The sequence below is a fragment of the Haliaeetus leucocephalus genome, unplaced genomic scaffold (assembly GCF_000737465.1).
Source record: "Haliaeetus leucocephalus isolate CR32 unplaced genomic scaffold, Haliaeetus_leucocephalus-4.0 Scaffold41, whole genome shotgun sequence".
NCBI classification, from domain to species: Eukaryota; Metazoa; Chordata; class Aves; order Accipitriformes; family Accipitridae; genus Haliaeetus; species Haliaeetus leucocephalus.
The window spans coordinates 2,610,227-2,625,471 of record NW_010972477.1 but is presented as its reverse complement, the minus strand read 5'-3'; the positions used below and the strand labels follow the sequence as shown (position 1 = coordinate 2,625,471).

The following is a 15,245-nucleotide window of genomic DNA, read 5'->3' as shown; positions in this document are numbered from 1 at the left end:
AAAAGTTTAATTGTTTAAATAGAAAGCCTTTGAAATTAGTATGGAGATTAGTAAATTCTACTTTGATGCTGACCTGTTTTCTTCAAATATTTGTCTAGATACATAGAACTTGTTAGAGGCATGCGAAGTACATAGACTTGGGAGTTTAGTTATACTTGATCATTTTTTCAGAACAGTCATAATTGAAAAAACTCTGTGGTGCACAGCTGTCCATTTGCACAAAGGCATTGTTTATTTAAAATACCTACACGAAGCCATTTTTGATGCAGCTTTGACTGATAGAGGCCTGAAGCACAGAAGCCTGACTGGTCAGATAATGCTAAACAAACGTTAAGCACGACAGCTGTACATATGTTTAAAATCAATTGTTTTCTAAGAACTTCTCTTACTTTTTCTTCTTTTCCTGGATGCCACCTTCCAGTACGAGTAAACTCATCCATAAAGGTGGCTGAATAAAGCATTTCATTAATTGCAGTTCAACCTCTGAAGGTCTGTAATTCCCACATCAGTTAAACCTATCTCCAAGCAAGCACTAAGAATTTGGAAATACGCAAGAGTTAGCAAAGTGCTAAGGTTTATCTTGGCTAAGGCTCACATCACCTATATAGCCTCTTCTTGCTAGGACCCATCCATCTTACTGCTTTAACTACCACATATCACAGACCACGGAATACAGTCTCGACTATGCTTCTGTTAGCCACCACCCTGCCGCTGCTACTGGCTTTGTGAAAAGCTCTCTCTCAGTGGACTGTGTGCTGAAGAATGAAAAGAAAGCAGAGGGAAGGTTGCCGAGCATGTTGCACAACAGGATGGATACTGATGTGTTCTGGAGAGTAGGAGGTTAGGTGGCGTATTATTTACCAGGCACATTTACATACCGACATACACCTGAGTGTTTCAGGCATTAATGAAACCAGAGGTCAACCAGACTCCTCCTAAAACTGCAACTGAAAAAAAATATCCTGGTAACAGCAGTTTTTATTTTAAAGAGAATTTTCCATATTAATTCCCCCAGTTCCCTCCAGAAGTCGTACATTCGGGCAGGAAGCAATTCAATTTCTAAACGAGTTTGCAAAAATCTTGTGATATCCTTAAAATCTCAGGCAAATCTTGACTAAAGCCATGCATATTCTTCTGTGTTCTTATGACAACACAAGCCACCATAAGCTTTGTTCTTGTAACTATGAAGAGGATTGCTGGAATCCTCTGGTATTTGTATCCGAAGACCTGCAGCTCACCACTTTCTGTAGCTCACCACTTTCTGTGTATGAGGCACACACAAAATATATGCACATAAAATTTATAAGCAGCTTTGAACTTTCTAGTACAAAAGCCCAAATAACTTCTCCCTAATTACAGGTGCACTTAATCCTCGTTTAATTGCAAATATTGTTCTTTGAGCCTTAAAGACTCTGCAGAACTGCACAGAAAATATGCTTTTCATATTTGATTTAATGGAGCAAAATCTCCCTTAAGAACACCTTACTCCTCTTGCTACTTTTCTGAAGTAGATAGGTACTTCAAGCATTTTAGAAGTACCACTTGATTAAAAAAAAAAATCTTATATATAATTATGACTGATGACAATTACAAAATATGACAGTGAATTAATTAGCTTACACTATTTAAAACTCCTACAGTGGTTTAAAGAGTCAGATTTTGGTAAAATTAAAGGTGTTCCATGAATCATGTGCTCACTTGCTGAAAACGAGTGTGAATTAGATCTTAGCTAGGCAAAGGAACGACTGATTTTTAGCTTGTATTTTTGAAACCAAAAGTACCATAGGCTTTGTACGCTCCTACTATTCTGCATTAAAAGACTCAAAAGCGGCACTTACTGGTATAATACAATCTATTTTGAAGGCAATGTAATGTTCTGAGAAAGTGGAAAAACCCCAGTAATCACGTATAAAGTATAGTTGCATAAATTATGTTCCCACAACTGAATGAGGTCAATTTGTAAATCAAGGTAAGAGTCCAAGAGATATACTACCTTAATAGCTAGCAAAGTATACTCCAACAGTACATTCACAATCTGAATCAAAGAACCGTGACAGTGGTTCAGAATAGTCAATGTACCAGCCAGGAATAAAGCTGCTTAGAGAGCCATCAATGCACTCTAGAACAATACAGTGAACCAGTTCCATTTTAAAAGTGACCTCCTATTTTTAGCACAGTTAAAGAAGTTAAGACCAGCTATCAACTTTCCAAATAAAAAATTATAGGTTAATTAAAATAAAACTAGACTACACAATGTTTTGTAAGTAACCTGGGAAAGAGGTTCATAGTGCACAGAAAGGACCCAACACAACTGTTTAGCACGTCCACAAAAATCCTAGTAAGTGACGTTCCTATGAAGTACTAAAAGGCAGCAATATCCTTCTGTTCCCCCAATGAGGTAGAACAATTAACCTTCTTAACACGCCACTCTGGTGCAGATATGGATTTTTACAGTATTCCTCGGTAGCAAATCCAGGATTACATCTTTATCCCCTCCTGTTGACTAAGTTGCGATAATGTTTTCTTAATGCGCAAAGCTGTTAGCCTAGCAGCTCCGTTGGCATACCAGCATTCCCGCATAATTTTTGCCATTACTCGTAATGCCTGCAAAGGAAAGACAAGTAATTATATGTGCTGCTGTTCCAACATAGCCCATGTAACCTCTGTTCTGCCTTAGCCTCTTTATGCATTTCTGAAATCTGTTACTAGTACTACAGCTGCATGGAATTGTGTGTTGTATGAAAAACTAAAATTCTTACTTTATTGACAGAAAAATAAAATTCTTTAAAATCCTGTAGAGCATAACTAGTATTTTTCAGTAGAATTTCAGCCCATGCAAAAATATTTTAATGAAAAATTAGTAGCTTGCCTGTAACTGTTTTCTGAAATTTCACATTAGACAAAAATACACTCTTTTTTATTGTACCTCCAGTTAAGGAGTTAGTTCAAGGTAGAGCAATTCAAAGTTCATCAGCCGTCTTCCTCAAATTGAAGCTCTCTAATGACTCTGAAAATTTCTGGAGTCTTTTTATCCTTCAGACAGCCATTCTTTGAAATCCGTGAATGTTACTACACAAGTAACAATGCAAATAACACAAGAACTGAAGATGAAATAAAATAATAGCTCTACATTCCAAGAATTACTCCCAAAGCTGTATCACATTGAGCTGCTAAGTAAGTTTGCAGCATTGGAATGGCAGCATTTAAAAAACAATGACTTTACAGTCTGTTGGTGTGTATCATCGCCTTTCTCTCCTACTTGCGTTCTCTTGCCCAATCTGTTATCTCAGACCTTCACCCATGTATTCATTTCACACATGCCACAACCTAGTTCCCTCTTCCACCTAAAGTACATGGTATCTTATCAATCTCTTACTCCTACCGTAGCCTACTGCAGCTCTTCTTCTAAGCTCTGAATCAGAAAGCATTGATTCTAGCCCTGGCTGGGTTCCTAGAGCAAGCAATACGAACGAAAGTTGGCTGGAAAGGCAAGAGCTCGCTGCTGTGCATGATACTGTCCGTGCAGCGTAATGAGCTCACCCCAGAACCAGGTAGGCACTTCTACAGAGGCATGGTCACGTCAGGAGCAGTCGCTACATGCACGCTTCAGTTCTAAGCCTTTGGCTTACTAGAGTCTCAGCTTCCTAATAACTGTGTTCATCTTTTAGTAAAGTGCACACAGTACAAATTCTGAGACACACAAAGCACTAAGCCACCACAGTTTTGGATGAAAATTCCTAAAGGCATTTACTATTCTGGCCAGTCTGTAGGATATTCCTTGACTACACAACGGTAGGGCAAAGACCCCCGAGTGAGTTAGTTCCAAGTGAGCATTCACACGAGGCAGCACGGCACTGTTGAAGATACCATTTGTGTCCCAACGAGCAGTACAGTGCTGCTGCGCTGGCAGAGTATCGAGCTGAAACTAGCAAGTCCAGTTCTTGAAAGACATAACCAGCCTAGTTACAAACCAACTGGCACAGACCTGACTAGCTCATGTATCTTTACTACGCCTGCTGTGGGTTAACCCCAGCGGGCAGCTCAGCCCCACACAGCCGCTCGCTTGCTTCCTCCCCACTCCAGTGAGATGGGGGAGAGAATCGGGAGGGCAAAAGTGAGAAAACTCGTGGGTTGAGATAAAGACAGCTTAATAGGCAAAGGGGGAAAACCAAGCCAAAACAAAGAAAATCAAGTGATACGAACCCAATTGCTTACCACCATCCAAATGATGGCCAGCCAGTCCCTGAGCAACAGCAACCCCTGGAAAACTCCCTGCTCTCCCGGTTTTATTGCTGAGCATGACATTGCATGGTATGGAGTATCCCCCTGATCAATTTGGGTCAGCTCTCCCAGTCGTGTTCCCTCTCAGCCTCTCATCCACCCCCAGCCTACTCAGCCGCTGGGCGGGCAGGGTGAGAAACAGAGGAAGCCTTGAAGCTGTGCAAGCACTGTTCAGCAATAGCTAAAACATCGGTCTACTATCAAACTGTTCTGGCCACAAATCCAAAACACAGCACCATACAGGCTGCTCTGAAGAAAGCTAACTCAATCCCAGCCAGACGCAGTACAACCCCCAGCTGCAGAATTTATTTGCAGTGATGCTTCCTGTATAATATAACTCAGACTACCTTTAATTTACATTAGCATCACCTATGCTTCTCAGGAAGGGATCCTAAAATCCTCCACACAGGATTAGCTATTAATTTTTGTGAAATTACATTAAATATTAATGTATAACCGAGGATCAATGACATTCAATAAAGCCACAATGATCAGAATGAAATTAAGTTCTCCCAGAAGCAACCCTTCTCCCTTCAACAACAAGCACAATTTTTAAGCCATTGAAATCAATAAAAGCTCTAGTGTCCATTAAAACAGCTTTAGCAAGGTTAGTTAATACCTCACAGCTCTGCCATCTGTTTGGAATATTGGGCCTTAACTTCTGCTCACACACAACTTTCCTCATTTCTTCAACAGAAGGATCTGAAGGAACGAGGTCATAGTACGGCAACTGGTAATCTTCATGGATTCCTGTAATAGGTTGAAAATAGCTTTATTTTAGCTAACACTGTACTACATATTCTTCACTTTTTACTGTGTTCCTTATCAGTACCCTACTGTTTTCTTTTTTGGTTTTATTTTTTAAAAATTACATTACAATGACTGATAAATAAATTTAAAAAAAGAAAAAAAAATTCCTTAACCGTACCTTATGAGTATTTACATTACCCTTGAAGAACTTTTAATTTTGAAATTTATGTATTTGGAAAAGATGGAAACTATGTCAAATCTTTCATATGCTATGCTTCCAAGAAGCATGTCTTTAGTATATGATTTATAATAGCATGTTCTATTTTAAATAAGGTATGGATGTTATCTGAACACATTATAGCTAGCCCTTACTTGTGGTGTTTGCCCCTTGCTCTCAAGGACATTTAACTTCAGCCTTTTCTCCCCTCTATGTAAAGGTTTTAGAAAAAAATTAATATAGACAAGGATATTTCCTATTTTCTTCAACAGGTATGGTTCATCAATTTACAAAGAGGTCAAATAAACCAGTCATCATTTACAGGTTTAACAATTAGAAAGTCTGAGATGTACTGGCTATTACCTTGCACCGTTTTTAGAGCAAACTGTTTACTCAAACTTATTCAGGTTCTGTAAGTTACTTATAAATCCTTAGTATGTCCAATTTTGTAAAGATTGCCACATACCACCGATTGAACATCGCCGAGCTATTTCCCAAAACACTAATCCCATTGCATAGATGTCTGCTCGTTTGAATGACTCAAAATGTTTCATATTTATGGAATCATCTAGAACTTCAGGTGCCATGTACCTATTTGCAACAAAACAAAAAAAAAAAAAAAAGAGAAGAGAACGTTTAATTTCATAAATACTCACTGTAAGGAAAGTTCATGCTACTGATCAGCTCAAAACCAAATTTAAATACTTATGTGGAAAAGGACACAAAGGAAAATCTGCTTCATTAATGTTATCCAAACAAAGACCTTTCAGGGCAAAGGGGATAATAAGTAAACCTAGAGGAACGAGCACAACAATAGGGGGAATAAGTACAATGATAAACAGATAGAGCCATAAACCTGATAGACACAGGAGAACAGAGACAATAACACAGACCAAAAGTCTCCAGTTGCTAACTGATGGGCTATTAAGAAACTTCAGGCATAGCTTTAGAGGGCCAGTCTGGACCTTGTAAACTGCTAATAAGTGCGCAACAAGAGGAACACAAGGATTGTGGATATTCAAGGGAGGCCTGTGGGACTATGCAATGCTTATCAAGGAAAGTTTAGGAGAAGGGTAACTGGAACAGAAGTAGAGCAATAAAAAAAGGGTGTCATAGGGGCCAGCTGCATAAAGAGTTGCCAGTCACTATGCCTGTCTGACCAAGCCCTGCACCTGCTCACCGCAGCGTATCCTATCTTCTTAAATCCTAACTATCTTTCTAAGCAATCTCACTCTCAAGCGACGTGCACATGTGCTCTAAGGACTATGTGCCAGCAACTGGAGGCAGGCGTGAGTGAGTTCGGGGCTGGCAACTGGAGTCAGATGAGGGATGAAGCTGCCCTTGGGCATGGGGTGCCAGCAACTGCACAGAAGGAGGGTCTCAGCTGGAAGGGGAACTGCAGATCCCAGCAGTGCGTGTCCACAGGTCTTCGGAGCACGTATCTGGAGCTACTGTAATGAATTCTGGGCCAGCAACTGCAGTCAGACAGTGGGTGAAGACCCCCCTGGTGCCAGCAACTGGAGCGAACAAGAGTCTCCGCTGCAGCCGCTGAAGTGGTACCACAGCCTTCACAGTCACTCATGTGCTTACAGGTACCAGCTAAAGGGGAGAACTGGGATAACAGAAGCAGAGTAAGGGCCTCTCAGCACCGGCAACTGGAGTGGGAATCACAGGTCATAAGGTCTATGTGCCCCAGCCAGCTGCTGGGGTGGGCCAGAAGGGCTGTATTTCCCCCCAAAGCTGGTATGCATGGCAGGTGTGGATGGGTGTAATTCACTAGCAAACTTCAAGCTGTTCTAGCCAGCAAATAGGTGGCCCAGGCAGGGATGCTTGACAGGGGGAGGGCCTGTGCTGGTATTCGAGGGAATCCATGCACGTAGGTGTGCATAAAGGCACATGCATCTCTTTGCTACTGTGCATTAACCCAGCCCAGCTGGTAAGTAGGCGACCTGTGGAGCACAGAAGAGGGCATTAGACACAGCGAGGGTTGTACTGGTAGTTGGGGGATTCATAAACTTCCATGGGCTTGTGAGGCCGCAGAAGGGAGGGTGTGTTTTCACTAATGAAGTTCAATCCTGATCAGCTGAAGAGAAAGAAGGAGACTTGGCTGACTGTACTTATATTTTATACAAGTTCTGACAGTGTTTTATGTGGGTGTTGAAGACAACACATGGTGTATAGCAATCTGTGTAATCGGCCCTGTCTGTAGTGTATGTGTCTGCGTATGCCCAGCCTCGCTACTGGTTGAATCCCAAATAAGAAAGAAGCAGCAGCTGCATCCGTGGGCCTGGGATGGACAGAGCCCCAGACCTTTGGACACACCAGGCTGGGCTCCAGAGGTCAGGCAGGAGGAAGCGCCGGCTCCTGGAATCTGCCACTTAGAACATCCCCCAGCAAGACTAGAGAGGGAATACACACGAAGGGCTGGTTACAAAATCAGCACTGTGAAGGATTCCTCCGGAGGAAAGGCTCCCTGTCATTGCAGTAATTGGTTCTTCATCATACAGTCTGTAAGTCCCATCATAAAACATGGAGGCTTTTTTCTTTTTTTTAATAGTAAATTCTATTTGGGTTACACATTAACAACTGTGCTCACAAAAGTTTACTTTATCAACATTTCCTGAAACTGAAAAATCTGTCATGGACTTTCAACTAAGAAACAAGGACTGAAAACTGGTCATGGCATCCAAGTGATTGTTTAGTGACTAGGCCTAATGTGGGAACATCAAAAAAATGTCAGTGTGGACTGCATTCTGAGAGTTACTGACAGCAGCATCCCCACTGGCTGCTGGAAAGAATGAATGGTATTTGCTGCATCAGTCAACATCAGTGATAAGATTGCTCTCTCACTCTGGTATAGCTCTGGCAGCTAAATCCAATATGTAACGTTTAGCAGAGTTCAGTGTGTTTCTCCACATCATTGCCCCGTTAATCTCAAGCTGACATAACAATGAAGCAGGCAAACAATGACACCAGCACTTCGGAGAGCACGGTTAACTTAAAGCAACACACATAGATTACTGGAGTGGACTACAGTGTCTGACAATAGCTCAACCTCTGGAACAGCCACGGAAGCCTATGCACAATTTCACTTAATCAACATAATACTAGCATTTTCTCTTCCTAGTACCAGAGATGGTAGGCAGAATACAAGACACACTACTTAAAATAAATTTCAGGACTATTAGACCTTTAAGAAGTCTCTCAGCACTACTGTGTCCTACAGAAATGACATACGTACAAGGAAGCAAGGTCTACCAACAAGAGAAAAAATGCAACCAGGAGTCCAGAACTTCAACAAGGGTTCCTGACATGAGAGCTCTCCTAAGCACTGTACAGGCATATAATTCCCCAGAAGTGATAAACACAGCACAAGCAGCAGACAACTGTCTAAAGAGGAACGTAACATTTACTTTGACAGTATTTATTGAATGGAAGCAGGGTCTTAAGTTTACGTATGTCACAATCTTTGATATAGACAAGGCTTAAATTATTCTGGGCCACCCGTATCAAAACCTTTTTAATCAAGAATGCAAGATTGTGGTGGGTGTTTTAATGGTCTCCAAGGATTTTGCATTATTGGATAATCTTCTTATGCTACTTCATGTACTTGACAGTATAGTGATCAGCTTTGAGTCTAGAAGAAAGAATATTTGATCTATCTTAAGATCACATGGGGATGAGAAGAGTGATGGAGCTGGGAAAACACCAAACCAAAAACTCCAACCATGTTGCAAGACTGTCAGCCAGAATCACTTATACAAGCAGTAAAGGAGGTTGTCTCAGTTTCTGTAAATCATCTTAAGGACAAGGGTCTTAACAGGAAAGATCATAAGAGGCCTGAATGTGGCAATGGAGCTGAATTCATAACCTCAAAAGAAAAAAATCCATCCCCCCTCCCGCCCCAAATGTGACTTCCAATGAATTTATTGGCAAATTGACCTCTTACCATGATCCTCCATCAATGCATTTAGATTGGCTTTGGCTTTCATAACACAGAATAGTGACTAACTGCTCAAAAAGTCTGAAAGATTATTGCTGGAACAAGAGAGGTGAAAGGCAAGTAGGTCATCTAGTGCAATTAGCAGATTAGCCCTTTCACGGCTATCAGACAAAAGGGAGAGAAACATGCATCTCCTTGTCAGCTTATATATTGGAAATGCATTGCTTGTCAGAAACAGTATTTTAGGTTCTGGAGAGAGCTACTCTACATTGACTAACTTGGACCTTGTGAACAAGGTCTGCAGCTCAGTACCCTCCAAGAATTAAAAGGATAAGTCTACAAAGAAGTTTACAAATTATGTTGAGCATGGCCTTGCCAAACTTTGGGTGCCTGCTGACCTCTTACCCCCACCCTTTTTTGGCCCAAGAGCTCTGTTGCCTAAATTTCTTCTACAACATACTCGGAGCTTGGTGTCATCGAACAGGACCCATACACAACATGCTGAGTGTGACTTCTCCTTTCACCAAGCCTGTTGTCTACAAGCATAGCTAGAATTCCACTCATACTGGGTTTAGGTAAACTGCAGAAAAGCACCCATGTTAAGGTGGAATTTGCAGCCAAGCTTCTTTGAAAGACAGCCTATTTCAACTACCAAAAGTAACAGTTGGCCCACACTTCTCAAAAAAACCCAAACAAAAAAACAACAACAAAAAAAAAAAGGAGAATGAGGGGTTTTTTTTTTTCCTTGCCTCAGGGAGTGAGAGAGGGATTCTATTTCCTTCTCAGTTTAAAGCTCACATTCCCTGCTTTATGCTGCAGGCTGTGCTGTGAAAGCATACAGTTCACACCCTCTGGTAAAGCTAAGCCTCTGAACAGAAAAGAAAGATTCATTCAGAGAGAACGATCATCAGTCTGGCTCAGCACCTATATCACTCACCGAAGAGTGAGTCTTGCTTGCTCCCTAGACCATACATTTTTTACAACAGACAATCATTAGAAAAATATAAACTTAGCCAAATCTCCCTGAACTTGCACACAGAGCTTCCATGTGCAGAAGAGATACCAGCAGTGGCAATCAATGAGAATAAAATTGCCATTGAACAGGTAAGATCTGAACTTTATTATGAAAAATTGATCAGAGGTGCAGAGTTACTTAACTAAGAATGCACAAGAGGGAGGAAGAGGGGACCAAGCCTTTTATGAGAATGAACAATTTTCAGAATGGTAGAAGTGACTGATGTCTTTGAAGTGGGAAACAGACTTAGTCATGCTGCTGCCCACTGCAGCAAGAGAGTTACTACAGCTTTACCCTTGTCAAGAAGCATAAGGCAGATAAACAAGCAATTTAATAGCGCCTATGCATGAAGAGATCTTGTAAGTGGGATCTACAGACACAGCTGAAAGGAGGCTTTCTCCAAAGGCTAGACTAAAGAAAATAACTGATTTGCACACCATTTTTCTTTGCATGTAGCTGTAGTAGAAAATACTAAGTCACATGTGGTATGTGCCCTGCACGCAGCTAAGTTCGCATTGACAAATTCCACAGTAGTCTGCTGTTTTGCTGCTACCAATGATTACTGGAGACTTTGAGAAGGAATAATGCCCGCTACTTTGTAATCTAGTAGTAGTTCAGAAAATAAATCTCATCTGACCATTTGTGTGGTATTTTTAAAGTTGGCAAAGGACTAGTACAGCAGAGCTTTAAAACAAAGTAATTTCAGCAATATAATTGTCAGTAAAATAAATTTTCAGTACATGTTCTAAAAGCTTCTGTTCACTGAGCCTTCTTCCAAAAAGCCACAGCTAAAGGGGCATCCTAGTTCATTGTAAAACCCCAATCACCGTTCCCTGCCCCCCACTCCCCTGCAGTATCACTCACTAAAGAGAGTTATTAAAAAAATACATTTTTTTATGTATGGATTGGAGATTGGGCAACATCAACACAGAATTTTCTCCAACACTGCTAGGGCATATGCTGGAGTTAATCACATACAGCCCTGAAACTCTGGGCTTCCACACATTTCTCTGTGACAGGCGTACAAACTTCAGTTTGATGTATCACTGAACCCATAGGCATCAAAAGGACAAAAAGGTTGCCTGCATCACACAACTATGCTGCTGTGGTTCACTGTTAGTGCTAGTGCTACTGTCTCTAAATGCTGTATAGCTGCACAGATTACTAAAGGAAATTAATCTTCTCTTCAGAACAGCTTCCAGTTATTATTGTCTGGAGGTTCAGCAATGATAAATTACAGCCAGGAAATTTACTTGCACTTGTGGTTGATGGAGTTAAAGAGCTCCGAGTTCTTTTGAGACAAGAAAATCCATATTGCCAAATTCAGAAGTAGGCCTTTAAAAGAAAGGGACTTATACTGACTTATCCGTTGATAATTCTATTTATGCATTAGATGACAGATGACTGCTGTTTTAAGCTCTTGTACTTCTCTCAAAAATATGATCCCATGAAAGACTGCATCCAAGACACTGCACCTTTTATGTTCTACCACATAGGCTTCACACTGAAAAAACCCCAGCTTTTTACTTTCACTGTCAATATCCTGTCTTACATTCCAGGCTGGGCTGCAAGCAACATTTCCATGCAACACAAGGCAAAAAGAATAAAGATATGGCAGTGAAGTCTCTAAAACTGCCATTCATGAAGTCTCCTAATTGTTTTAATATATACTTGTGCCCTACAATATTTTGCAGATTTTCAGTATTTACACATGCTAGTAATAGACGCCAATATTCAACATGCGTTTTAAGCACCTACTGTCTAACTACATTACCAGCTGGCAAGGAAGTGTCTAGGAATTCTACCTGCCATTGTTTACATTTTCCTGTTGCTTGTATTTGTACCCACAAAAATCTTCTATATGGGACAAGACAAAACCCAAAGCATTTTATTATAATGTCACCTGACACATCATTTTAATGATTTTACCTTTTTGTTCCCACTCTGTGGTTTGGGGCAATATCAATTGTGTCTGTAGCAGAATCGTGCCTAACTGCCAACCCTAGGTCCGCAATGCAGCATGTTCCATTCTTCTTTACCAATATATTTTTTGATTTCAAATCTCTGTGGGCAATCGCTGGTTTGCCTGTAAGGGGAAAAAAAAGACCCCAAACCCAGAAATTACACATCTGTAAAAAGATAATTGCTATTATTCTAAGCCTGGTGCAGATTTTGTTTGAAGTTACAGAATTCCTTCCAGTTCTACTGCTTAATATGCATCAAGGTAACTCCTGAAATCATTCACTGTGGACTGGCTGGCTGTCCAGAAAAGTGCCTTAAACATCTACCATATTACTCCACTCTACCGCTCCTTTCCCTCTTCCTGCAAGTATTTATTGTGTACACATACTACCTGCCACAAAAAAGTTTCTTATCTCTCTGGAAATAGACCCAGAGTGCTGTCTCAAAGTTAAGAAGATAGTACAGGCACCATTACTTAGTGCCTTTTAATAGGTATTTTGTAGGAAGGATTGTTACATCACAAAACCTGGGTATACCACAGAAAGGAAGGTAAAAAACCTTACAAATTAAGAACTTCTATTAGTTCAGAAATTATCACAGGTCCCAAACAGACATTTTTCAATTCACTCAGCTCCAGAAAGGATTAACTTGGGTATCTGTGCTGAGTTCAGCTGCCTTCTCATCACGTAAGTAGCTGTGTGCAAAGCAACTACACTGTGAAAAGGTTCAATGTTCTAATTAAGAAGAGAATTATAGTAGGAAGAGCTACGTATGTATCATTTTTAAGAAACCCAGTATTATCCACATGACAAGTTGAATAGTTTTAGATTACCTTGCGTGCCAACAATTTCCATGTGAAGATGAGCAAGACCACTGGCAGTGGACAAAGCTAATTTTATCATTCCTTCCACTGTTACTGTATACCTGTTCAGGTAATCAAAGAGTGATCCATGCTCATGATAGTCTGACACCAACCACAGCTGAGTCCATGTACCATTGTCTGCAAAATAACACTGGCATGAATACCACATATACACACACAAAAGACAAGCAAACCATATATGCCACTTTTATACAATGCTTATGAAGTACAAATTACATTTTGCAAGTAACCTCAGCCAATTAGGCTCTCAAATCTTTACTTCTATCTCCGTAATATTTAAATGCCTCTGTAAGGGCTGGGACTACCATGCAAGACTTTCTGAACAGCTTAGTGAGTATTCTCTTATTTAAACTAAAAGATTAACCATAGAAAGCTGACGCCACTGTGATTCTGAGGTGAACTATTCAGGTTATTAGCCAGGCCCTGCCTTCCTCTAACTTTTCTGCTTGGGGGGAACAGTGCTGAATGCATGATACAGAACATCCTGTCACTATCGGTCTAATACAATACTGTTCAGGCTACCCATAAAAAAAAAAAAAAAAAAAAACATTCAAGCTTTGCCCCATGATGCCTTCAGTCTTCCCATAACCTCTCCAGCTTCAGCCTGGGAGATAATTTCCATAGCTACCAGCAGCTGGTAGATTTTTCCACCTGAAGCAGAAGCTTGCAAGCAGCAATTTGACACACTACTTCAAAAACAAAGTCAAATCCCACCTCTGGTGACATCTAAGTTGCTGGCCAAAATTGAGGTTTCCAGGAGGCACAAGGGTAAAGCGAATGAAAAACACTGATTATGAGAAAACCAGTTTGTTGTATGATTTTTCACTGAACTATGAAGAACAAGATTATTCCATAATACATTTGCAGATATCCGAAGGCATACAAGTGACATAAGAACTAAATTGTTCACATTATTAAACTAGTGGACACAAAATACCTTGAAGTTTAAGCCACAGAGAGAAGACTATTAAAGGAATTAGAATCAAGAGGGGGGGGGCAAAAGTGTTTTTTTTTAACCTAAGAAGTAGAAATACACCCAGAAAAGAACAATCCTGACACCAAATAGGTTTTCCAATTTTGTTTTGTTATAAAAACCACTCTCGTGTGGCAGATCTGAGAAGTGGTTTTATAGCTAGCTACTTTTGTAGAACAGTCTTTCATCTCTTTAAAAGGCTAGTTATCCCATAAAAGATTTTAGTTGGACTTTTATCCTGAATTACACAGCCACTATTCCCTAAGAACGAGTGACAAAACTCAGCACAAGCCAAAGAGATATCTCATTATGTGGTAGTCGCTAAGGATTATCAAAGTGCGTACTCAAGAACTAAATATGAAGAATAGTAAGGAGAGAAAGGAATTCAGAAGTTAGTTCCTACCATAAACATACTGAAAAACTTTTAGTTTCCAAAGAAGAGGTTCTTATACTTCCTTCCCCTCTGCCTCCACTCCCCTCAAAGAACACACTTGGCCCAGAGAAGTCAGAGGCACTAAATGCCTGATCTACAGATTGACAGAAACTACCTTTATAGAAGTACTTGTGCTTATCTTTAAATAAGCACTTGGGTGGGGGTGGGAAAACTTTCAAGCATCCCTTCTACTTGGATGTTTCCAGGGAGGCCAGTGATGCCATTAAAAATAATTTTTAAAAAGTAATTAAAAAGCCACCAAATCCTTCAGAGTCGGGAAATAAAAATCTAATCTACATTCAAACCATTCTCATAACGGGAAGAGAATTTTGCCTTATTACATTCACAGAATAGTCTCAACTAAGTTGCTAATTTAAACAGGCAAAAAAAAGCAGTCAAATGCTCTAACCTGTAAAAGACTGTTAGAAAGCTGCTTTTGCAGTGGGAAGCTTCTTATGATATGCCCACAGAAGTGACTCCTAAACTTTGTTTTTCAAAGAAAAAAGGAAATTAAAGATTTTTTTTTTAAATATCTTCAATTATTTTATAGTTAGGTCTGCTGCTTCTTTTGCTACTTCACATACCCGAGCATGAACTCTTAGAACTCAGCATACTATTAAATGCTACTTTTTCCAAAGAGAATTATGGTCTCTGAAAAGTCAGTCCAACAGTACTAGCTTCACTGAACCAGTTTTACAGAACTGTATGTGTTCACAGGCATATAAAAGGTGCTCTCAAACACACATAGTCAAAGAGCTCCAAAAAGCTGTAGAAGTTCAAAATAAAGT

General features: G+C 40.2%; 1 protein-coding gene across 1 annotated transcript in view; it reads right to left on the bottom strand.

Annotated features, from left to right (window-relative positions):
* Window positions 1-1,914: 1,914 nt before the first annotated feature.
* The window catches only part of TGFBR1 (transforming growth factor, beta receptor 1), a 30,981-nt gene continuing 17,650 nt past the window's right edge, over window positions 1,915-15,245 (bottom strand). Inside the window, exons 5-9 of the mRNA XM_010576911.1 lie at window positions 13,001-13,168; window positions 12,136-12,292; window positions 5,715-5,839; window positions 4,901-5,031; window positions 1,915-2,604 (exon numbers count right to left, since the gene is read on the bottom strand). Coding sequence (XP_010575213.1) covers window positions 2,479-2,604; window positions 4,901-5,031; window positions 5,715-5,839; window positions 12,136-12,292; window positions 13,001-13,168 — 707 coding nt within the window. The 3' untranslated portion in view covers window positions 1,915-2,478. The remainder of the gene's footprint in view (window positions 2,605-4,900; window positions 5,032-5,714; window positions 5,840-12,135; window positions 12,293-13,000; window positions 13,169-15,245) is intronic.